The 27,382-nt window shown below is 36.0% G+C and overlaps 1 protein-coding gene across 1 annotated transcript in view; it reads right to left on the bottom strand.

Annotated features, from left to right (window-relative positions):
* Positions 1-4,860: 4,860 nt before the first annotated feature.
* The window catches only part of LOC124415932, a 72,980-nt gene continuing 50,458 nt past the window's right edge, over positions 4,861-27,382 (bottom strand). Inside the window, exons 5-9 of the mRNA XM_046896689.1 lie at positions 16,693-16,776; positions 14,745-15,251; positions 7,799-8,024; positions 6,698-7,090; positions 4,861-5,318 (exon numbers count right to left, since the gene is read on the bottom strand). Coding sequence (XP_046752645.1) covers positions 5,050-5,318; positions 6,698-7,090; positions 7,799-8,024; positions 14,745-15,251; positions 16,693-16,776 — 1,479 coding nt within the window. The 3' untranslated portion in view covers positions 4,861-5,049. The remainder of the gene's footprint in view (positions 5,319-6,697; positions 7,091-7,798; positions 8,025-14,744; positions 15,252-16,692; positions 16,777-27,382) is intronic.

Genomic DNA, 27,382 nt, shown 5'->3' with positions numbered 1-27,382 from the left:
GTTCGCTTCTCCCGATTCACTCCCAAAGGTTCTTTTTCACAAGTTGCGGTCCTACAAGTTCGTTTTTACAAGTGGCGCTACGACCCAGAGGTGCGTTTCTATAAGTTGCGAACCTACAAAGAATTTGAATTATATTGAATTAAATTAAATAAAAATGTATAAAATTAACACTTAAATGTATGAAAAACCAATTTGTAAGAACGCAATTTGTAGAAACGAACTTGCAGGATCGTAACTTGTAGAAACAAACTTCACAGTTGTAGGATCGTCACTTGTACAAACGAACTTGTAGGATTGTAACTTGTAGAAACAAACCTTTCGGAGTGAATCGGGAGAACCGAACTTGTAGGCCCGCCACTTGTAGAAACGAACTTCTAGGTATTGAGTGATTCTTGGGCTGAACGTTCTGTCAAGTATGCGGGAACTGCGGATTAGCATGGCTTCTGAACGATACATAATCACGTATTTTCACGAATTACAATTGTTCACATTTCGACGTTACTCTAACGTAAAACAAAAATATTTTCAGTCGGCCGTATGTGCAATTCTTGGTAGAACACGCCTGTTAGACGTTTATTCACGTCATTGGCGTGTAACTTTGATAATAGTTAAAAGAAGTCACACGGCTGCTGCTGCGGTCCATAAAAAAATAATTTCTCTAGATTTTTGCAAATTTCGTGTGCTAGTTCGCATCTGTTCCTCATAAATTAGAGTCGAGTCTCCTATTGGTGCAGCCCGCAATAGTGTCGCTTCCCCAGTTTTATGCGTAAACCCTTTCCTCCGCTTTTCAAAAAATTATCGCGAGCTGTGATTTTTCATACCGTTCTCTAAAACTTCTTTTCATCCATGTATATGTAGTTTGAAGTAGGGTATTATATTCAACACGAAGCGAACAAAAAATCCGCTAGTGAGCGCGGAGATCGACGATGGGGGAACGCCGGATTCGTCGAAAAACTCTTCCCCTTTCATCGCTGCCCGGCTCTAATGGGAGACCCGACTGTATCAAATGACGAAAGGACAATTAGTTTAATAGGTGTGATCTATGGAATTTCAAAACAATCATTCCGGTTAGTGGGAATGGACAATGTCGTTCCTCAAGGAAGGACCCTGGTGAAACTGGGGTATTTCATAGACTTCTCTTATGTTCAAACGATATTTTAGATTTTATCCGAGTGATCTCTGTAACTAAAAAAGTCACAGGTTATATCGACAATACGTATGGCCAGTACACATACATCTAGAATGTGTTCAAGATATTTTCAGTATATTTTTATAAGAGCTAATATCACATAATATAGGCCAATCTTTCGTAACCCAATTTACTGACAGGAAGAGTCCCGTGGAAATAATTGTTGTTATGGGCATGGGCAATAACATTCATTTGTAGGTTAATCATCGAGTTAATGTCGAACTATTTACTTTTATTTAATGAATATCGTTCTACCAATGGGAATATTGCCTTATTGGATCTCTTCACTTGTTTTGTTTTGAACCTCTTTTCAAGAGTCATTGTTTATGACTAAATATCTGTCACCAAAAAACCGAATCTCTCGAAAATATTTTGAAAAGTTGAAATTACGGCTGCGCGTTAAATTAATTGATCGTAGACTTGGATCAATTTGAGTTCTATTCAATATTTCGTGTCATCGAATAATTCAAAAGACAATTAATTAAAAATGCCGATTTGTCAAGTAATCAGAAAAAATGAGCCCATATTCGTGATTAATTGAATAATCAGAAAAATGACTAATTCAAGTTTTTAGATGATGTTTTGTTTTTATACTCACAGATAACCCGTTCGTCAGATAAACCAAAAAATCTGAATACTTGTTTTGAAACAAGCATCTTCGGAAGGTCAGAGTTCTTACAAGAAAATAAGTATGTTCCACAATTTTTTTCATATATTGTAACGTTCACTGCTTTTCTAGAGCACCTTGCTCGTGAAAACGCCGTGCTAGTGTACTTTTTTGTGACTTCGTTCTAAAGGATAAAGTCCATTTTTTAAATTTATTTCTGAAAAAGTAGAAGAGCTCCATATTAAGGGAAAGGTAGCGCTGTTGATAATTTTTCGTTGTCAAAAGTCCCTGTCTCTGTTTATCTGTTTTGTATACTTGACGCGCGATATTACTCCGTTGTAACGTTGTGCAGACTCGGGTGTATTGGTTTGTGGTCTGTGTTTCTACATAGACGCTGGCGGTTATGCCGCTGCTTTGCAGAAAACAAGTTCTGACTTGCCATAGCCGTCGCTGCACTAACGTAAGACCCAGAGCGTCCAAATAGCAACAAGCCGTGTGCCGTCACATACACGAGCTGGAACGTGCGATCCGTGCACCAACACATAGCGCCAGCCAATCACGGCGATGCATTGGTGTAGGAACTGCGCGTCGCCGGCTCGTGTGTTTGACGGCACACGGCTTACTGCTTTTTGTGTGCTATTGTGTAGTCAACATTGACGAGTATGAGCCTTGCGAGTGAGGCAAGGAAGCCGAGGGTATTAGGAGAGCCCGAAACATAAACATGGAGATTATTCGGGTGACGAATAAATGCTGCAGGGCCAGAGATCGGGCGCCAAAGCGAGCATTACGCGACAACACCTCGGCGAGTTCAGATCGATCTCTATCGTGGATATCAATGCGGGACCTCACATACTTATGTTTCACATGGCTAACGCGGAGATTTGAGAAAGTGTGCCATTAAATATTATATAATAATTTGTCAATGCTACTGATATTATAACGTATCCATAATATAGTTTTCGTCTTTATTATTATTTCCTTTATTCCCTACACTTGGCTGGGCTGTCCTGATCGATTTTAACGTTGTCGTACGTATCTTCAGATATCAAAGTCCACGTATTTTAAACGCAAAAAAGGGCTTAACATTGCGTTGCGTCTGACAATTAGTGCGTCGGTGTGGTCAGCTGTGATTTTGACTGCTCGACCAGCCGGTGGGGCGGTCGAATACGTTACAATATATGTGTCCCAACATCCATGAACAAGTAACTCATTATCTGAAAAAACTTTTCTATAGACAAGGGATAATTCAATTTAAAAGGTTTTGAAATCAACCATTATTTCAATACCAAGTATCCCTTTTTGAGATAGCAGTATTTTCTATCTATAGCTATATTAACCCTTCATTAGGCGCATCAAATTTCATAGTGACAGTAAGTGCATGAGATCTTCGGGAGATCCCATTTAGTAGATACAATATTTTTACCTGTAATACTGTCTAGAGAGATAGATAGTGATTGTAGATCTTCGACGTAGGATCTGCAAATTAGCGATAAGGAACTCTAGTGAATGAAGCGGGATGATAATGACCGATAGATGATGATTATTAAAACAATGGTGCAATGTACTTTAGTCGATACAGCGATAAGATCTGTACCCCGAGATATCTGTACAACAACTGAGGGTTTACAAAATCGAGAGAATACACAATGATACGAGTGTGCGAATTACATGAGTATGATTTGACTGTCGCGATTTTGCCACTTTGCCGAAATAAATAGGTACATATGAAAAGTTTTTTACTTGAAATTGTGTCTGTCGGAATTTACAGGTTGAACAATTTAAATTCATTGATAATTATAAGTAAACAATATTTCATCTCAAGAGTAAAAAAATCCGAAAATTCGACCACGATGGACGACAACGCAAAAAGAAACTATTAATTTTCATAAAAATGGTCCATTGTGAATATAGTTACTAAACCGAAGATATAAATAAACAAAATAATCCGTGGCGCAGCATTTTTTAATAAATAAATACAGTTTTTATTAACTTAAAAAAAACAAATTTTTCCTTCAACAAAAACGTATATGTAATGAGAAAAACAAACTGAATAAATGTTTATAAATTCCTAACCGTATAATAAAATAGTCTTCAAATTTTGTTAAAATCTAAGCTGACACAAACAAAGGAGTGATTGTATGTTTAGTTCTATATCACAAAAAATACTGATTCCCGTTATACACCACGATCAGTAACACCGGCACGAGCGTGGGGTCCGTGGAGACCCCGAAAAAGTTTGATGACTTGTGGCTGTGTAATGAACGGCGAAAACAGCGCGCTATCATAGAGCATGGCTTTATTGAAAGGTTTTTGAAAGCTACTGAAAATGGTAGCACGAGAAAATTTTTTTGTAGCAGCGGAAAAAAATAAAATATCTGGGGTCTCTACGTCACCGCGCGTCTAATAAAGGGATAACTATACGAATAGCTATTAACCCTAGTAATATTTTGCGTGTAAAGATTAAGAAAACTAGAACTCAACATTTAAAATTGCGTTGAAATTTTCGGAGACAAGTTTGTCAGAAAAATATAATTGAATTTACCATATTTTGACTATGTAAGACCATTCCACCGCCATTATTACTCTTTGAAAATATGGTAATTCACCATCTCATACGAAGCTCTTTAATCATGTCAGTAATATTGCTATTACTAAGAGTTATTGCAGTATGACTTTGAACGTTACTGGGATTATTCATTCAAGAATTCACAAATGAATAATTACGAGCACCTACACTGACTTAATACTGCAACCGTCAAGATGTGGTTAATGAAATTATATTTATGGGTTCTCATGCTATGATGATGGTACAGTTGACTTGTCAAGGATAGTTCATCTTTCTATGTGTGGATAGCTTCGTGTAGAAGAGTATATGTATATAGTAATCTTGACCTTATTCCAAGCTATCTGAATATAAATTACTACCTTGCGAAAATCGACTGCAACTGTTTTTTTACTTTTACTTGACCTTTACTCTGTAGAGTAGATTTTTGTAGAATCGGAACCTTATTTTCTTTTCAGGGCAGAGGATAGGAAAATAAAATTGAATTTGTGTAGGTAATAATAAAAATAATAGCACTGATGTCGCAACCATATTTTACCCAAGTCTTACGGATTTATCCACTTAAAATGCTAGAAAATCGAACTTTCAAATTTCACTAGGGTCTTGCCTTAAGGAGATACCAGAACTTCCAGTCTCCCTTGTATACATTAATTCCATTGTTTATTACACATATACGTAACGACTTCTCTGCTACGAAGAGAACTTATAACAGTTTGAATTTGTGCTCAAACGGGTAGCGGTGGTTTGATTCGCGTTTGGTTTATTCAGTGCCGGCTTCTTCCTTTCACGATAGATGCTATTTTCCCTAATACTTTCATCATACGACTGCGGTGGACAAATGAGCAGAGAATTGTGTTCACTTTTCCCTGTCGAACTTTTGCTCTTTTTGTAATCCTCTTGAGTATGATCGTCGTTACACTCTTTGACTTTGTTATCTGTGACCATTTCGTCTCGTGCATCTATAAAAAATATCATTCATTAATTGTTTACGGAGATTATGAGGAGAGAAAGCGATAAAACTTGACACACTGACGATGAGCTCTAACAATGTCGACTAGAAATTGGATAAAGTAAAACGGTGACACAAGTGACAGAGCTCAATGTTTTTGGATTATATAATATTTCTAAATTCCATTCAAGGCGTAAAACAATCTCGACCATCGAAAATCGGAACAATCAAGTAATGAGAAAAGTCGGATGAACTGATTTCTCCTTTTATTTTATGGACCAATAGTAATAGTTCATTGGATAAAGTAATTGCTGAAATTGGAGGTAATAAAAAATTCACAGGGTGATAAATTCCGAAGAGTTACTACGGAAAATTTTTAAGGGATCACGAAAAAAGGTTAGCGTAACTTTACATGCAATGCCGAATAAAGTATAACAATAGATATCTTTTACTAATTAGAGAGGCGCATCATCGGATTAGTGAAACCGAACACTTACAAGTAAATTGACCTTTATTTGACGCTTACGATTTGATTCTGTGTTAATTTTGTGTTTAAAAATTTTTAAATTCCGAATTAGGTGATTTGATGGGCATTCGCAATCGACTTCAAATATTTGAAAAAAAATAAACGGTTTAGTAAAAAAATTTGAAAAAAATTCAGGTCCTGTTTTTTTACCGGGTAGAATGTTAGAAAACACATGAAATGATTTTGAGGTAGTTGAGGTTTAACACTGGTCGAGTTGGCGTAGAATACCCCATATATTGTAAACTAGGACAGTAGGATCACATGTATACAGTGCTTCCTGCGTAATTTCCGCACCTCGGGGTTGAGAGTTTCAAAAAATAGGAAATTACCGAGGTATCCCACTCTACCGCCGGAGGCAGAGCTTAGAAAGCAACAACTGTACATAATATAAATAACAACACAACCTCAATTCGCTACTTAATTAACACGTGAGAGTTTCACAGCTTTTGTCAGATTTCGAAAGTTAGTCCCCTGATTTGTAGATGAAAATGTAGCTGCAGGACGATTTTGCCGACCATTGAGATTGAATTATTTAGCGCATGCGCAGTTCACTTTTAAGTTTCAAGAGGTGCTCCCGGTGTGGTTCAAATTTGAGCATATTTTACAATTCAGAGATAGCGATTGATTATATAGTTGTTCATCGATCGACGTACGATTAGTGAAAAACATGAATAATCTACATTATCAACGTTAACCGTCAGAGTTTGTTCTTCATTGCAAAAACTTGTGAAAAAAATATTTCAACAATGTGTATCATTTTGTCGATAATATGTAAATAACACTTATTTTGAGCAGGATTTCAAACAACATATCATAAGCTGATTAACAATACCAATCATGCTATTGTATGAAGTGAAATTTACCTTCATGTGAGCGAAAAAGAGATTTGGATAATGCAACTGTACAGTTTCTTGTACTGATATGATCTGTGACGTCGTTTCGATTGCTTTCATTCTTCGCCTGGAAAGTTATCCCAGAAGATTGTTGTTCGGATGATTGCGACAGCTTGAGGACTGGACCTTTTATCAGCAACGCATCTGCCCGAATATCACCTTCGCTGTCATACACGCTGGTAGCAGACGTATTTTCTGATATCAGTTTTTCTTTATCCGAGTCCCAGCCGTTGTTGTATCGAACATTACTGATATCTGATTTTTTTAGAATCGATTTTGAAACACGGTGTCGGTCTAAGAACGGCATTGTTTCACTATCTATCGAGTTACTGGATAAGGACAGCTTACTTCCAATAGATTTTCCTAGAATTCATATACGTATACTAATTAGATGATGATCGGATGTCGGATGAGAAATTTATTGTTTTTCAACTTCGACGCATATACTAAAAATGATGTTTACAGATACAGAATAAATTTCTGAAGAGTAAAGGCCGCCAATTGCCAATGCTGCATATTTTACAGCATTTCAGATTTGGTAGTTTTATGTAAACAAATGATCTGTGGACAACATTATTACTTATGAAATGATTTTACGATTCCAAGATTTTCGAAAAATGATGCGGCAAAGTTTGCAGATCTTATAAAAGTGATTGTACGGCAAGTTTGTTCGCACTCTTACAATTAGAATTCAAGAAGATTCCGTACAGTTTGTTACGAGTCGATCAAAATCTGCACTAAAAATATGGCATAATGTTCACAAATAACACCGAATTGAGTACGATGATCATGGCTTATTAAACTTCGAATTTTCTATTAATATGCATGATAGAAATAAATACATGTAATATAATGCTGCATTCGCAAGATGCAATGAAAGATGAATTCTTCTTGTATGGTGTGATGGAGTCACGTGTAAATGGATTTTGGACTCACAAAGCCAGCAAAGTTTCGAATGTTGAAAAAAAAAATGTAATTATTGTCCTTGTTTTCAGGGCACCAAGCGATTTCGCTTGACCACTGTAGCTGCAATTGTAAGCAGTATTAATCAATCACTATGATATCAATTACCAGAGTAGGCATGTTTCAAGCCACCAACATTTCCAAACAAATGATGGTTAATCACTCGGGATGGAGAGGCAAAGTAATCTGCTGGTGTCAGCATGCCATTTCTGAGGCTGTCGATCAGTCCGTATTGGTTATTATTATCTCCTGTGACAGTATTTTCCGTCGAGACTCCACCGATACTTGATAAAGAATCAGGATTAACGCCAAAATGGGTGCGTTGCCTTCCGCTCTGTAATTATTAGTAGGGTAGAAGAGCGAACGTCAAGTTAAAATATGCAGTTGCAAGTCGAAGGTAATTGTATTGATCAATAGGGGTTGGGTTAGGTTAGGTTAGAATAGATTAGTACTTTGATTTCCAAGTAATGAAATCTCTTCAAACTTTGGGAAATCATAGGGCTCATAATTGTGATTGTTGGTTGACTGACAGAATTTTGGAAAAATACTGGAAAGCCTAAAGTATTTGCAGTTCGTTTTCACTCGATTTGATATGAGATTACATCAATTACATGGCACACATGGGGGCAGTGATTTTGATATGCCTAATTTTTATAACAATTAACAAGTGAATCTGATATTTTCAAAATTTTATCACCTATTTTCCGAATTTTCTTAACCGACCTGCGAGTACAATCATAAGCCCTATCATTAGCGAGACTAAAAAGAGATTCTGTTACTGGGAAGAAGAAAAAATTGAAAAATACGATTTGCCAGATTGATGGGAGTCCGACTTCCCCTCAATATTCGTACGTATCCTTACATTGAACTTCCGGTAATTGCAAGGAAACGAAATAAATGCACGAAACTATGAATGATTTTCTGACCCACACAGTACAATATGTTACATAAAATGTAACAGAAACGTAACGATTGTAGTTTGAATGTGTTGAAATGAAATGAAATAAGATTTTCAACGTTTAATAACGTTTTATTCTATAATGTTTGATTTGCTATTTATTTTTATAAGGCATTAGAAACATTTCGTCTGTCGCTTAATTTTTTGACCGTACAAGAATGTCTCAACTTTAATATTTCTAAAGTATTGTAATTACATCAACTCTGCAATAGTAATTCTACCATGTTATGTGCGTCATCTTTTCACGAGGTGATCGAAATATTCCGACTGTTTGGTATCCAAAATATTTTCATTTTAGCTTCCTATAATAGAAATATATTACGTTCGATATTTGTCTCGTATCTGAATATTTTAGAAATGGGCGATCATCAAATACATTTTGCTTGGCATTCTTGGCAATGTAAAACTTATAATCGTTACTTAAACGACAAACTAATCGAGATAATTCGAGCCTCACGTACCGCGATAAGTTTTCCTGAATATGCCAAGTATTTATGTCCCAATTACAAAAACTCATTATTTTTTGTTAGTAAACAAGGGCTGGAGTTCCGAGAAAAGAGATTAATAACATTCGAGGTTCGAGCTTCTAACATCCAAAAAATAAATTAAATTTTTCATTCAGAAAAAACTTCAACTATGTCACCAGAAATAATAATATGTTGAAGATTTCGAAATCAGAATTATCCTGTTGAGTTTTTATAAACATTCATTTTTTCAACTCTGGAAATATCGAAGACATATCAAAAGTACTTCCCACCAACGTTAATAAAAATGTTTCAAAATCACTGTAAATGGCACTTCTCTGTACCAGAGTTATGAGTTTCTTTTATAATGTGGCAAAAACTTAAAAATTTATCATTCAGTGAAACTTCCCAATAGCGGAATCTTTTAGCACCGGAAATCTTGCCCGCTATTGAGAAGTGTCCATTACACAGAAAAAGGCTCATTTGTTATTGCACAAATATATCGTATTTTATTGCATATAAGCATATATATGCACACGAAACATGTAATATTTGATTAGACGAAAGTGCATAAACGAATAAACTAATGTAGGTATTCGAAATACAAACACTGTAACAAGCAAAAAAAACAACACTATTTGGTATGTAATAAACTAACAACAAAAAAAAAAAACGATTTCGTTAAAGGTAGATATGCAGCAGACTTCAGCGTGAATAAAGGCACATCAGAGCCAAGAGTTTGGAAAACAATGAACAAACTGAAAATTTTGCAAATGTGTCCAGTATTAAGAAGTTTTTTCAAGGCAAAATGAATCCGCGGTAGTGTCCGCGTTAGTTATTTTACCACGCCTCGACAGAAAGTTTATTCTTTTGCCCTGTTTAGCAAATACCTAACCACGAAACGAAGAAGAAAATGATATTCCTCCCTAACTGCTCACTGTAGACATGGCTTATTAAATACACATCATTATTGATTATACTTTCTAAATACTTTATACTTTTGAATGTTTGGAACGGGTATCGTCAAATATATATACTTTTAACTAAATTAATTTGATTAAATTCATAAGTTTTTTCTTTCTATGAATAAGTGTGTATGGGAAGAGGGGGAAGTGTAGATACGAGCGCGTACAATGCCTTCTAACCTCTGATTTAAACATATTTTTCACTAAATCTGACAGTTTGAATCGAACGATTCGTTACAGATGTGGCAAAAAGTAGTATGTGCCACGCGGGAAGGAAACAGGCCATTCAAAACGCGTGTTTGGCACCCTCGTCTTCGGCTCAGGTGACAATCACACGCGGTTTGAAATAGCCTACTTTCCTCCCTAGTCACGCAATAAACTATAGAATGTCTGTTATTCGGAGGTATATTTTCCCTCGGAGGCAATGCTTTTCTGCCGAGGATTTCTAACATATTCGTTATAAAAAGGTGTCCTTTGGAAAAAGTTTTACTGTTATGATATTTTCATAATGTTTTTGTCATATGAATGTACTGTGTGGGAATTCGAAAGCATGAATTACAAGAGATGTTTTTTTTTAAACTAGTGAAATTAACGAAACAAGCAATTGCAGTAATTTTATCTAATGGCAAGCAATTTTTAAAGTGGTTTCAAGCGATTTTCAAAGTCACTACATTTCAAATTGCATTGCAGTTTCAACAAACGAATAGATATAACAGTTATTTTAATTCAATGTTCGTCGTTACTGAGGATTCTTTCATCAAAGAGGTAGTAAAACCGAAGGCTTCAGTAAAGATACTGAGAAATAAAAATTAAATTCTACTGTTGCAGCGGTGAGTCTACGAATCATGCGAAAAAATTTAATAATAAGTTTATTACTGAGATTGTAGGCCAGTAAGATGGAGACGGTGTAAAACTGCAAACAACGAGGTCTACTGCATCAATGACATCGATGTATATTATAAAGTTACATTAGACGCGTTGAAAAAAATCAAGAACCACCTTAATTCCCTTTATAAAAGTGATTAATGCACTTAGATATTTATTAACAAATAATTCCTCCCTCTCTAAAGTTTAAACTATCAAGCGCATCATTATATCGAGATGACTCCTAGAAGGGAAACGATGCAAGCGACGACGCACTGACCGATAGGCAATTTATGTTTAATCTATTTGTTTTATAGAATGGTAGACACGAGACCGTGCACGATGTATGCTACAAGCCCGGTGGTTTTCGGAAAACTGGTAAAAACTGTGATAGCAATGCATCATCGAATCTAATCAATTTCAACAGGATTACTTCACACTAAGTTGGGTCACAAACGACTTCATTAATCTTTTTTTCCAACCTGCAGCGAAAGTATCCCTTTTCGTGCATGTAAAGTGCGCGCAAAGTGACTTTTTCCCGCCCGGTGACAAATGAGCGCGCGCAAATAACGTATCGTAAGCGGGCGTAAAATCACGTTTTGCACCCGCTTCGATGAACGCCGGGCGTAAAATGGAGTGGTACACCGCGCGATCACCGCGGAATCGTCGTGTATCTTGTAATTAGCCTATTCTTTGTGCACTCAAAGGCAAACTTTCAATACAGGTTGTGGACAAAAAGTATCGTGTGCACTATGGACGGAAAGCGATGTACGCTCGTGCGAGTTTCAGCTGAGCCTCGGCGACCCTTCGCACACCTCGGGTCCCCTCGGCTCAGCTGAAATCTCGTACTCGCGTCAATCGCTCCCTTTCCGCCCTAGGTACACAATATACTATTAGCTGGCACTTTGGGGTCATTCGTGATCTAAGGATTTTTAATCAAGATTTTCGTAACTTGAAAGTTTCTTCCTTTCAAAACAACTTTTTATTACGTTAAAATTAAGAATTCTGTTTCGATCTTTTTTATCTTGTAAAAGGCACTCAAGTGAATACGCAAAAAAAGAAATTCCAAGTCAAAATATTAAATCGCTTTCTTTGGTGCGTGACCCCAAGGTGCCAGCAATGTTATGCCAGATAAAGATACCAGCTGAAGGTTAAAATGCTAAAGTAGTCGGAGACTTCGATTCTTTGTGGATCCTTTTTTACTTTTGCATACAAACAGCGTCATGACCTAGGGCTTGTTCACTAACTTTCCAGTCCGTACTGAGAGGTTGATCCGAGGGTTGATCAGTTGATGTACGGCAAGTTTCGTTCCCGCGTCTGTGCGTAGTAGCACCTTGGCTCAGTGTTTTTCACCAGCCAATCGAATCTGTCGCTTCACTACGTTCGCTACATTTCGTAAACGTCACACTTGCGTTGGGGGTTAGGTTGGTAGCGTGATACTTAATTTCGACGTGCGTGCGTGTGTGTGTGTGTGTGTATGCGTGTGGGTGAGGAAGGGCAGGTGTGAGTGGGTATGCACGTGAGGTTATAGTTCTGGCAGGAGTGTAGTCAAAACGGAGCACGTGGGCTGATCTTGGGTGCTGGAGTGGAGGGTCGCTGTCTGTTTCTCGCTCTTCACTTTCAACTCGCATCGTCTTCTAAAAACTGTTGCCACTCGATGGTGTCTCGTGTACGAATGGCGCTGCTTGATTTTCCCGTGTTCGACTTCGCCCCACGGGTTTGGGGTTTCTTGCGACGTGTACATGGTGGTGCAACGTCACAATCTACCTTTGTTGGAATCGTACAACGGTTGGTTTTTGCCGAAATACTCGTCAGTCAATTGCATTTCTGATATACTGAAGGTAGATCAGTGGCATGTATTACTTTAATTTCAATGGATTCTTTTGTGATTAGGTAAACTAGATGATATTGTTCTAAGTTGGCGTCCGCTCTAATTGATGGCCGACAATGCCTTGGTATCTAAGTTATTAGATGCTGGGAAAGCTTACAGATACTGTCGCCAAGCTGTTTCATGAGACACAATATTTGAATTGGATATTTAATCTTTTATCCCGGGCTCACAATCGAATCAATTCAACAGACGCAAACAGGGTAATAAATTTACTACATGTCCCTATCCTCCATCGAATCAAGGCCTACATTTACATTGGGTAATAACCTCTTACATGAAAAAAATTAAAGTAGCGGTAATTACCGGTACACTAGTGTTTCTGTAGCATGTCAGACTTGCAATCAATTCATGAGTATCTGCGAAAAAATCGTAACATCTCGATAACTGTGTGAATTCCAGTTGTTGAGATAGTTTTTAACTTGCAAGTTCAGATCATGACTCTGTTTGTATGTCCAACTAATGCAGGATCCATACAGAATCGAAGTCTCCGATTACTTTAACAGTTTGACATCTAACTTACTGTGAAGTAATCATGTTCAAATTTATTTGACTCGATGATACATTGCTATCACAGTTTTGAGTACTTTTCTGAAATGGTGTAATTTTAGAGCACGTTTTACAAAACTCAATTTATGACAGCGGAAGCTAATCTCTATTAGCAGAGTCGTGTTAGCTGTGACAGCTGCTATCTAAGTCAGACAGGCTTGTGGCATCATAGAGATATTATAAATAGCGTATGTAGTATGCAGGGGTTAGCATGAGTGGAAAGGTCGTGCTAATAGAAAGTGAGAGAGAATCGAGGCTATCTATCCTTCTTTGCGTACATATCAATTTTTGCACGCGCCAGAAGAGACTCAGAATGATGGTTCATTCAAAACTACTAACGTTATTGTTACATACATTGATAATTTTATTCAATTTTATACATTAATACAAAATTGACCTAGTGCGTGACTTCGAACATGACAGATAGGGTCTCGATTTTTTCTTTCTTTTTATCGGCAAACCAGCTGTACCATTGCCATACTTGCTTACTCTGTTTATAATATTTTTATGTGCGGGTCTCGCCATGCGCGGTTCCATGTTTACCATCCTATAAAAAATTAGATGTAACTCCAGTTGTTTATCTGCCGGCGTGTTGTCGTTTGCATCGTTTTCCTTCTAGCAATACTCTCTGTATGCAATTGCCGCCCAGCGTTCCATTATGTACACTTTGTTTTATATTTAGAACGGAATAAAATCTATTGGTTTCATTCCAGATGAAAACAGAATCATAGATATTGTTGTACATCTAGCCGGTCCAATGATAATGCAGTCTCAGTTGTTTTATGTACAATTTTTTACGCGCAGTTTCAAACAGGTCGTCGCGTGGACCTTGTAACTTGTTTTTGCTTTTCAAGTAGAGGTAGGTATACGGTCTAAAAACGTGTTGCGTAATACTCCGATGGTCCCCTCTGTGGATTTGCTATCGTCTCGAATCATGAATACAAGACACGAAAGTTTACTATACCATGTGACTCTATATATATATTAACTTCCTTTGACATGATTTGTTCGAGTGTAAGTATCACACGCAAGATCTGGACTATTGAGTCATTTTAGGAAATGTGAAATCATGCAAGCACACTCTGGCTTCAATATGTAGGGTGCGTTCGGATATTAGCTCCCAGTGCTGTCAACAATATTTTATCTCTTTTGCGTTGCCAAGTTCGTGAGTAGATCTGCCTCTGTCCTAGGGAGTTTTTAATGTGGCCAGTTAATTTCGGAACGCACGCCTAGATATTTTCGACGTCAGGTACATACAAGTAGTGAGGTGTAAGGTCATAACCTGGGCAAAAACACACAGGTTCCATATAACATCAGGTGAATTCGAAAATTTTTGATCACATGAAGATGTTGAGCATATACGTACTTGTTGAATCCGAGTTTTCTTGTGCTTCGGTAAAGAAGTATCGTGGAAATTTTCTGTACCATCTTCATTCGGCGGATCTAATTTCTGCGCGGGCTGCTCGGCGGATTGTACATTGGATATGTGTAGCAGAACACCCGTTGCCGTCGACTTCGTCGTATTCGTTGAAGTCGACTGTTGACGATGACAGCTGTTGCACTTGTCTGTACTTTCCAGCGGGTTGATGTACAAGTTACTATCACCTTCCTCCGTGAGGTCACCTTGAGAATTGAAAAAATGCGTGTGGCAACTGGCAAAGGTATCCGTGCTGTCCGCGCTGCATGACTCGTTATTATTTTTAAAACATGAATTCGAGCAATTGTCTTGATTTGGTGAATTCTGATTGTATCCGAAACTGTTTGATTCTGCATTGCTGTCTCTCAGGGCTCTCAGTTCCTGGCAAACTGGATTCCGGAAATCACTTGTAGCCAAAGGCATGAGATTCTCAGCATCTCTAAAATCCTTATACTCCTGGAAAAACAAAAGAACAATTCGTATGTCAGTGAAGCCCCACGTGTGTATTCAGAATCAATAACATTTCACCTAATGCATATAATGTATACATCGCGTATCTATTGGCATGAGGTCGTGACTGCCAAAAATTCGATTTCATTAGCCAGGGAGTGTATAATTTTTTTTCACCATTCGCTCTGAAAATGATCAAAACGTATAATTCAATCGAAATCAAACGTTTGAAAATATAAAGGGAAAAGATCGTATGTAAGGCAAATACGATCTTTTTCCATTAATAAGTACATGAAAAAAAGATCAAAACAAAAGAAAACAATGGACATGGGTTTCTATTATTGAATCAGTAGCAGAAGGTCGGATTTATTTATTAGCACATAGACTTCTTGCGCTTAGTTAAATTGTTATTTAATTTCAACGTTTCTGATCATATTTTCATGTTTGAGGCCCAGATACGACAAAAAAAGGTTGTAAGGTGGAGTTTAGGACCTTATGCCATTAGACATGCAAAATATAAACGTGTATGTACATGAACTTATTATGAATCGAGCGAAAACCTTTAAACTAATAAATTAGACTATCCACAATTAACTAAACTAAATCAAACTATTGGTGAGCTAAAAGGTATAAATTACTGTCACAAATATTCTCAGTTAAATGTACAGATCATTCTAACTCGTGTTTCGTTGTTCTAGACAATTACTTGAGGGTACTATGAGGTACATGTAAAACTATGCCATGCCGTTAAGAGACTGGGTTTTTGTATGATTAAATATATCCTCCACGACATAAAAATGTACCAAACGTGTCTTAATAATTTATCGGATTTGTTATACAGCTAATGTATTGTGTCATTGCATAAATTTCCCCTGAGGTGGAAGAAAACAAGGCAATTGCGAAGTCAAATCAGCAATTTGCGAAGTAAAGTACCATGTATTTATAGCCTACTATACAAAGGTGAGCGAAGTCAACGAAAGCCTGTAAAATGGAAAGTAAAAATTCATTAGAATATGTATAATATATAATCAATAATACATTACTTGTTTGGAGATTCGTACTTTTATTAGTCGGTTAAATGAAAAAAATTTCAGCGACAGTGCGGCGGGCTCATTAGTTATTACACGTTTAAGATATAATATTATATTTAAACTGGATTGTATCAAATAATCAGGTGATTAAACAATCGAAGAAAAGCGGTAGACGCGTATAACATAAAGTAAGCCAAGGATACCTGCAGAGTTCGTTATTTTTTCAATCTATTTTTGTGTCTGGCTAATCGCCGACGAACAGAAAATAGGTGAAAATGACCCGTTAAAGTTACGACCCCACTTTGTGTCCAATTAGTAATCCCTGCGATTAGCTAAAACATAATATTCTTGTAATGACTTGATTACGTATTGCTTTGTAAGTATAGTGAGTAGATTATAGGGACGTATATCCATACCTTAGTAGTACAAAAACAGCATTCGAATTCACTAGGCAGTTCTTCGATTTTGTCAAATTTTCTGGAATCCTTCTTCTCTTCATCCTGTAACATGAAATAGTCTTTAACTTTTTTTCATAGACGTGTTATCGGACAGAAGAGGATAGATTCTACAGAAATCAGTTCTACAGGGCAGATGTTCTACGAACTCGTTTCTACAGAAATTTTTGTAGAGAACAGTTTTCTAGTTTCACACATACAACACACACAAAATCAACACATATACATAAATTCAACACAAATAATTTAAATTAAATTACATTATGAAATTGACGATTAAATTTACGATTCTGACGATTCCGTGATAGCTCTAAATGTCTGTCGTGACAATCACGATCCGTAGAAAAGTATTGTGTCGAAAAATTTATGTAGAAAAATTTTCCGTATAAGAATATTCTGTAGAAGAATTTTTCTATAGAAGAATATTCTGTAGAAAAACATTCTGTAGAATAATTATCCTGTAGAATAATTCAAGCAAGATTATTTCTGATTTGAAACACGAATTTCTGTCCGTAAAAAAAAATTTATGTATAAGTTCTACAGACCATTTTCTCTGTAGAATTCATTTCTGTAGAATCGAACCGTATTCTTTGGACAACTGCGGTTGTATTAATTTGAAGGTAAGGCATACATTATAAACAACTAAGCAAGAAAGGATAAATAATCACAGTATATGCGTTTGAAGGTAGATATTTTATTACCATTTGTGAGGTTGATTGAAAAACAATTTTACCGTGGCAGCTAATTAGCTCGCTTATCATTGAGTTTTTAATTAGCATGAGTTAGATGCGGAGATACTGCACATATAAGTCACGAGGGGATGTACTCCCAATTGTTACCAATTTGTGGCAGGTACTATTATTATCAGATTGTCTCCGAATATTATTTCCGTCACGTACCTACACGCCGTTATAACGATAGAAAAACAGTCGGCTTCTAGGTATCTAAATTCATGATAAATTGTTGAAATAGTATAAGAGAGCTGTTTCGTACGTCGCACCAAAACATAACAATCTCGACAAGGTCAGGAGAAGCGGTCAGGGGTTTTAGCACCTAGAATAGAAAGGTAAATAGAAATATAACACGGATTGGGAATGTCACTTTGCAATGCGTCATCTGGTGGACAAAAATCAAACTAATGCAACCAGGCTGACAGCTGATGTATGTCAGCTATGTGATATGAGTGATTTGAAACCCCAAGAATGTTGATTTGCTTCCATTAAAATCAAAAACTTAGGTTGTGTGGTGATAAAATGGCGCCGACAGCCAGTCTCTGACATCATGAGCAGATTTTCCAATAAATGTAAATAGATTTAAACAAAATAAAGTTGTATATACGTGTAAAAGTTTTGCAATTCCACCTCATATACACACACTTTTGGTGCAGAGGTGTTCACTGTATACATTTTTCTTTTAAATTATATTTTACACAGAATCCACCTGTTTCGATCAAGAGTTGTCAATTTTATGTTTTCTAGAGATTCTCTGAAGGAGTTGAGGGAGCTATTCTTAGATACAGTTCAAATTAAGCACTTTCAGATTAGTTCTCGCCTGAAGAACTATGTTCTTTTTCTGTGTGTATAAATACCTTCTAAACTACGAAATACATGTATATATGTGTTGTTCTTATACATGTTTTTACTCCCAAAGTTAGTTTGTCCCATATGATTATCGCTGCCTGCAAGACTACAGTTGACTTCGAATTTATGGGTTTTCCCTCACTTCAAAAATCTGTTATTGACACCGAATTTTATGTTTTAAGAATAACAAGATGGATTTGTCTAACGTTCAAACTTATTTGTACGACGAGGTGAGTACTAGATGTATGTTCGTTTCATTCGACCGGTTTTACATTATTTACCACTTCTTGGACCATGTGATGTCTTTCTGGTGAACTTTGAAGTCAAGTACGTACGGGAAGGAAAGTAGCTTCCAGAGTTATTTATTTTTCAATAATGTCCCGTCAGATTTCTATTAGTCCTCTTTGAATTCGGCTAACGTAGTTTGAGAGTAAACTTAACCATTTCATACAAGCAGTACAGTTAATCTAATTAGCACGTATTTGGGCAGGTAGACGAATTCGTCTTTAAGGGAGTTCTATCGGTACGCATAAGGTAGTCAAAAAAAAAACAAAAACTATCGTACACTTGACTTTTGAGGTACCTGAAGTGAGCTACATCGCATCGCCCAACGTGTTCTGGTATGCGTGCATATAGACACACGTATACACCTTCAGTCGGCTTGTGTCGAAGCACGTAATGGTGATTCTCTTTTTGAAAATCGTAATCACTACAAATTATTCATTCAATCTTCAATTCAGAAGAATCCTTTGAAAAATAATAATCGTTAAAAATGTTCACTAGATTAGATTCTTTTCGCTATTAACCATTTGAGTCCCATATTATTGTGCTGAGTCAACTTTTATAACAAGATATTCGTCTGTGGTTTTTGGGGTCACTGATTACGAATCTGAAATCCGATTTCAAATATTCAAGATAGCGGATCCAACATGGCGAACGACAATTTCGAATTTAATCAAATCCGGTCAAAAAATCGATGCAGTGATTTTCGAAGTCACTGATTACAAATCGCGAGCCAAATTTCAAAAATTCAAGATGGTGGATCCGATATGGCCGTTGCAGATTTCAAATTTGATTGAATATGCTCAAAAAACTCTATGCAGGAGTTTTCGGGGTAGCTGATTTGTTTTGCCATATTGAATTTTCAAAATCTGATTCTAGATTATTAATCAGCGACCCCAACATACCCTGGACGGAGTTTTTCTCCGGGTTCGATGGAATTTGAAATTTTCGTCCACCGTATTCGATCCGCCACCTTGAATTTGTAATTTTTTTCAATCAATTTGTTTCTGACAATAATATTAATTGACATGATTTCACAATAATTTCTCTCGAGTATTGAAATTCTATGGGTATAATATCAGAAATAGCAAGAAACCGTAAAGGAATATGTTACAAAGTTTTCGAAATATACAAAAAATGGATATAAAATACATGGACCACTATGACTCAAAGCGTTAAACAGGATTTCATCGACATCTAAACGTCAATTATTGGGAGCCGAGTGATTGAACACGATGAAAAAGTAGTTTGCCTTTAGTACGTGTTGAATGATGCAGTATAGTCTAGTCAAATTAGGAACAGAAGTGGAAAACGGAGATATAGACTATTTTTTTTTAGAATCACTTTTTCGTAACATAGAGATGAAAAAACGAATTATTCACGGTTTGGAAAAGTCACGCAACATTTTTTAATAATCGAAATGAAGAAAATTGAGGCGTTTTGCGATACATTTTCATGAATACCTCCATTTCAACGTGAATTTCGAGAAAAATGGTGCACATTTTTTGGTTCCGAATGAAGTTTCCTACAAAATAAGACTAGCCGGATGGTCAAAAATTCAAAATTCAATCTAGAGCGAATATTAATTCAGAAAAATTAGACTGTTTTCTCAATCTGTTGTAATTATTTCAAAATTTGTTAGATAATCTTAATAATTCTGAGAATGAATGTTCGAGTGAATATAAGAAAGTGTGCAAGCCACGGTTATGGCTGATGGAACAGTTTTCGAGATATTAATTTTTGAAAAATTTTTAGCGCCTTAATTGTAAATCGTGCCATGGAAAAACAAAATTTTTCAACGAGCGAAAAGATTTTTGCACATACTTTGAAGTCTGTAGTATCATTTATAAATTTGGAAATATAATGAAATTTTATTTTTACATGTTTAAAAAAATATTTTAGACAAACACGAATTAGAAGACCAAACAAGCGGAATAACCTTATAATTTCCCATATTTTCAAATCCTCCGTCACGTACTTGATTGGTTATTGAAAAAAACGAGTATTTAATAAGAAATGTTTGATCGGATCAGTACTTCCAGAGATATGGAGCATAACGCGTTTTAGCTCTAATAACAATGAAAGTAATAAATATTTCAACTTGAAATTCGGCATGCAGGTTCTCGAATATATGGGTCATCCCGTTTCGACCTGCGTTCGACCCTTCACCTCTCGGATTTGGCCCGCGATAATTTATATGATTGTTCTCACGTTAAAAGGCACTACTTTTTTTTCACATTTTTTTCGACACTGTTTGAATTTTCTACAATTTTTTGAAATGATTTTATTTATCGTCACAAGTTAAAAATCTGAAAAAATGATGAAAAATCGGGTGTCAGATACAAAAATTCTTAAACCTAGAACCGAAGTGGGGAGGTTTTTCCTTCTTACTGTTTTCAAACTTTTTTCGAAAAAAAAAACGTACAAAAAATCATAAATGGGCGTCGATGTACCTACTATGGATGGTTGCTGAAACGGTTTTATCCGCCACACTGGATTTTTGAATTTTTCTTATAATTTGCCACAAGAGTTTTGTTTTTATTTTGCTAATAAAAGTTTTTTCGATCACGATCAATTAATAAAAAAAACCTAGTTTGAGATAATAAAAAAATTCCAATTCGCTTCTAGGCCTAAAAGTTTTTTAATATTTTACGCCCATTTTTCAGTATTTTTTCCAGAGTTTTAAATTTCGCCCATCATTAGAATCATTTAAAAAAATAGTAGAACATTCAAAACGTGCCAGAATAATCTAAAAAATGAAAAATTTGTGTGTTTTAATGTGAGAACAATCGTATAAAAAATAGCGGGAAACAAAAATTGTTATCAACTATCTGAAATATATCAGATTAATATTCTCACATTTTCCAAACATTTTCATGTATTCAATGAAACTATAACATTTTCAGTTCTCTTGACATAATTTTATACACATAATACGGTATTATTTTATACATTTTTTTACGATTTATAGAAAATTTAACATTGGTGAGTCGTGTTTCTTTGTGGATTCGTAACACATTTATAATTGAGGTTATTCATGTTGATAAAAATAATTAAAAGTTAAGAGAGAGAGAAAGGGGATCCCCCTCCACTCACACCCAGGCATATAATGTTTTTGACTGCACCAAATCTCTCATACATAGCATTCTATTTGCAACTGCAAACGTGCTTCGCTCTACCTTCCTTTACTCCCCTACGTTTACAAAAATAATTCCAATTAACAAGGATTATCATTATTATTATTATTATTGTACTTAGAGGAGCTTATTTAAGAATGCATGGCATATCTTCCGATAAAATATCTTTACAACTGAAATGCATATATTTAAGAAACTGCATGCCAAATAACAGGTTGAAATATTTATGACTTTCATTGTTATTAGCCAACACGCGTTATGCGCCATATCTCTGGAATCACTGATCCGATCCAATATTTCTTTTTGAATACTTGTTTTTTCAATTACCAATCAAGTACGTAACGGAGAATTTCAAGACACGTTAATTATAAGGTTATTCCGCTTTTTTCATCCTCTAATTTCCTATGTTTGTGTAAAATATTATTTTAAATATGTAAAAATAAAGTTTTATTATATTTTCAAATTTAATAACGACACTACATACTTTAAAGTATGTGCAAAAATCTTTTCGCTCGATGAAAAATTTTGTTTTTCCATGGCGCGATTTACAATTTAAGGCGCTGAAAATTTTTCAAAAATTAATATTCCGAAAACTATTCCATCAGCTATAACCGTGGTTTGCACACTTTTTTATATTTACTCAAATATTCATTTTCAGAATTATTTAGATCACCTAACAAATTATGAACTCACTACAAAAAATTGAAAAAACAGCCCAATTTTTTCTAACGCTCGCTGTAGATTAAATTTTACAATTTTCGACCATCCGACTCGTCTTATTTTGTAGGAAATTTCATCCCGAACAAAAAAGATGTGAATCATTTTGCTCGAAATTCACGCTAAAACGGAGATATTCATGAAAATGTATCGCAAGACGCCTAATTTTTCTTTAATTCATGTACACATTAACAAATGTCACGCAACTTTTCCAGCTGTGAATAGTTCGTTTCTTCATCTCTATGTTACGAAGAAGCGATTCTAAAAAAATAGCCCATATCTTGGTTTCCCATTTTCAAGCACTTTTCAAACTAATCTGATTGGACTAATAATGATATCTTGGCCCACACGCACCCTCGAATTACAAAACTTTAACCGACTTATCTTTACATGTTCAGCTACCCATATTTATATTTTTATTCTTTTTTAACCGTCAATTCATTTTGCGATAGAACTCCCTTAACTGTACAAACGTTAGGACAGATTTGTGGTTAACACGACGCTGCAAGCAAAAAATGCTGTAAGTAAAAAATAAATTTGTAATATTTGAGCATATGCTGCATACATACAAGCGTTTATGTTGTTAAATGTTTTGTATTGTTAAAAGGCTGCTGAATAGATCAAATTTACTTACGATGATTAACTATAATAAGCTTACTAAAATTAGTATCACTTGAACGCATTGCATTTATTACAAATAAGTAAATAGTGTATTTGAACATTTTTAACAACTATTAAAGCGCATTCATATTATTAGGCGGTCGTTCTTCTCTTTCAGGATCACGTGAAACAATTGTTGTGCTTGATCATCTGCAACAGAACAAAAATTCACCAAAATTTAATTTTAAGTGAAATGTTTTTTCGTTAGAATTTTGTAAAGCAATAGTAATTAGAGATTTACTTGTTCACTAATTTAATATGAATACACGCGTGTGGTTACATTAATTCACTTGCGAATTCAATTGTCCACTTCATGAAATGGTTGTCCAATTTATGATTTATTCTTAAGTAATTGTAACGTAATTTTTTTCATGCGTTCTGCGGATAGAACTTTCATTTCATTCACCGAATGAAGGATATTCTTCTACTTGATGATGTTGACAATTATAGTACATATAGTAAAGTGGGACTTCGATCGACGCATTTTTCGGAACTTCAGGATAGATTATTACCAAAATATAGTCCGAGCAGTTGTCACCATAAAAAAAACACCGTTTAATTAACCCTCCGTATCTCTCGTGTGCCTTTATTAAAGGTACAGCCGAAATTTAAATCTTGAAGCTCTTCGAAATAAGTAAAGGAAATTTTTAGTTTTATCAGAATATTTCTTGAGTAATTGACATTACTCACTATTGGATAATGTACCAGACATTCTGAGTAGTGATCCTAATTTTTTTTTCAATTTTTGAAAGTCCGAAATGCATTGAAAACTGGAACATACCGCCAAGAACCTAGGGGGGACACCGAGTGGCCGAAAAACAACTAGAGACACGGAGGGTTAAATACGTATCTTTTTTTAGGTTACACAAAAATTAGTCTTCCAGTATGGGATCTAGAAGCGTGTAGGATTACAAAGAAATACGTTATTTAGCCGTTTGAATCATTTTCTGGTTAAAAAGTAATTGTGTAACAAATATTTGGTAGTATTAAAGACAAAAATTATTACGTATGCATCAATGACATCTTGCAGTATACTGACAAGTTTACTCCCTTCCGAATAAACTAGATCAATTTGTGAAATGAGTTTGAAAACTTTACAATTAGGTTGCTTATCGTCGTCATCTATTCTGAATCTGCTTAAAAGATCTCGAATTAATAATCAACATTAGCAAATCCGAAGCTCGCAAATGAATAAAAATAGAATGTAATTGTTGAATAGGGCACCTTCATGTTTCTCTAGTGCCAGCATTTTTTTTCTGCAATACTGTGCATGTGTATTATATGTGTAAAGGAGAATTCCTTGAGGGTTAACGACGTGAACAAAGCCTCGTTGGCAGATAGGTAACCACGGACTTACAAACTGAGCACGCCCTTTTCTTCGAGATCAAAGCTTTTAAGTACTGTTCTACCAGCTGTCTAAAGAAATCCCTATAGCGTCAGGGAATTATTTTTCTGGCGAACGCTATCCTGCTCGGTAACGCCATCGTGTAAAGCTTCTCTGGATGTATTTCAACGATCTACTCATCTTTTCCCCACGCAGATTCAATCTCACAACAATTAATCACCACCGATCTAGGGTATTTTAGTGCTGTTGGTGCCGAATTTACTCGAGTTCAGTCCAGCCCGTGAGAAACTTTTTTAGAGAAAGAAGCTGCACTCCTAGGTCACCAGCAATATTCACACTACGGTATAAATCTTCGGAGAGTACATCAGGTTACACGTTGGCCATATCGACGACCACTGTTTGCGAACATTGCAAATACGCGAGGCGGAAAAGATTGCTTTTATGGTGCATACGATACTTTATGTAACAGAAGTATAGTTTACCAGTTTCTTTTTATAATACAAAAAGGTGCATTTTTACTTCCTCTACTAAATTGATGGTCCTGTTTTTACTCTCATGAAACGATTACTTTGCGTGTAAAAAACGCAGGCAAAAAATATGCGTAAGCCACTCCTGCATTACATAAATTATTTTATTCATTACGACGGATTTATTGTGTCATTTCGATTCAATTGTCTGATTTATTATTTGCAAGCGTGATATTGGATCTATGGATGTGTAAAAGAATAATGCATCTCGTGCTTTTCAAATCAAATTATGAATTAACTTGTCGTTGATATGTGGAACTAATATAATACGACGTGGAGACTGTTCATGAATTGTAAAACCATTTCGTAAAAAGAACGTAAGCCACATGAGAATGGTACGGTATAGGTATGCATGTATGAGTTAAAGAGTTACTGAAATATATAGTTTTACTGCGAGTTCGAAAGGTGTTTTTGAGGATAACGGTGGACAACGGAAAGAGTGAGATACAGAGGAAAAGTGCACATTTAGCATGTATAAGTATATAAGTTTTATTGTAAGATATGTGATGGTCGATTGTCAATTAATGCATAACAAATAATTCTTCATTTGTAACCGAGTAATACTACGTTACATTGAGTACAAAATGAACATGTGCTTTCTTAATTATTTCCCTGCAGAATAATCGTACAAGTATGCACTATTTTTCTGAGCATAATGTATCTAGAGGAAACGGTGAAACTTGGTGTACTAAGCGGCAGACTGCGCATGCATGACTTTCGGGTAATTTTCATGCAGGTTGGTCACCTCAAGTTTTATCTATCACACTCGGTTCATGGAAGTTATGGTAGGTGATGCTAATTTTTTGGATCGAGTAGATCTGAAATAGTTGATACACTGATTCCGGATCGCTTGGAAAACTTTTATTGTCAACTCATTGATCGCTTATAATTGCAACGAGTCATCGTAAAAACATATTCTAAATTTACCACTTGACGTGGAAGAGTTCATTTTATGACACCCGTATACCCTGTTTTGAGTAAGATGGCTCTCGTGCCTTGTAGCGTTGAATAAAGACATATACAACCTGCTAACCCTGGGATATTTTTCGTAATGGTTTGCCAAGTGTGGCCGTTCATTGATCTCTGTACTAACTGGATGCGGTATTGTATGGGCAGCCTTGCGATTATTAGAAGCCACGTGGCTTCTAGTCAATTTGTTGAGTACAATCTGACGATCGTCAGCCGACTCACCTGACTCTTATATCCTATGTATGGCTAAATCAGGAAGTAAGATTAAAGAGAAGACTGATCTTGGCTTGTAAAAGTTTTGTACACGCCATTGGCGACGTGGCGATCCCCACAATGATTCAAGAATTATGGGCAGCTTCCTGACCATAGATCATATACTCCTGGACCGCGCATCGCCTATGCTTTAGCATTGAAGTCGTTGTGACGGTCACTAGCCGAGTGAAAGGTCACTAATGCGTCAAGGAGATCGTAGATATAAGGGAATTAACGTGTCACATCTGTCTAAAATTGCTAACAAAAGTCGCTATCGCTACGCAGCGATAAGATTCGTTTGGTCTTGTTGACAGTGCGGTTCTTAAACTTGAAACTATTTTAGGATACGTAATGTATAACCGATGAATCGTTGTATGTACTTTTCAAGTGAGCTATTTTTTGCGCCAATTTCGTTGAACGCCGTAGGTCCGAACAACTCGCGGTGCGGAAAGTGGCGTGTTGGGAGATGCGAGAGAGGCAGCAGTGAAAGAGAGCGGAAGAGGTAGTATTGCAACAATTGAAAACAATGATGGTAACAGCAATTCATTCAACTCGTCATTTGGAACTCTATGAGATAACAAAAATACTATAAAAGTACTGCAGTCAACTTGGCGGTAATGTTGTATACCTAATTATCAGCTGTGAACTTCTAACTAACACACGTGCTGTGACATTATGTGTATGTGCGATATACGAACCACTCTGATAATGAACAACTTAAGAGTTTTGCCGTGGGGACGTGAGCCGTGCGTAGCAGTCATAGAACTGTAGGGCACCAATCCAATCATCTTGAGAATCAAAACTCTACTCAAAGTGTACGTCCTGTATTGCCTATGATTAAGGATCGTAATGTCACGCTATTATTATTTTTTTTGAAACTATTAGGTATAGGCCCTATAGGCCATGTCCCATTTCCGCTATTATTAACAATAAGAACGACCAAGAATAATCGAATTTCGATAACATCCAATCCTTTATATCGGCTACATCGCTAGTTACTGTCATATAATTCATATAGAATCGAGCTCGCATTTTGTTTCGAACCGAAAACAAGGTAGCCTGAACGAATAGTACTGAGTATAATTGCATTTGTCAAGTCTACTGGTTAATGGTCGATTCCGTCATCCTAGTTAGGGAGTCTAGACTGGGATGGATTGGGTTTTCTTGGACTGACAATCGGTA

This window comes from Diprion similis, chromosome 1 (genome assembly GCF_021155765.1).
Source record: "Diprion similis isolate iyDipSimi1 chromosome 1, iyDipSimi1.1, whole genome shotgun sequence".
Classification (NCBI taxonomy): Eukaryota; Metazoa; Arthropoda; class Insecta; order Hymenoptera; family Diprionidae; genus Diprion; species Diprion similis.
Note: the sequence above shows the minus strand (reverse complement) of the source record. Positions and strands in the feature narration are given on the sequence as shown.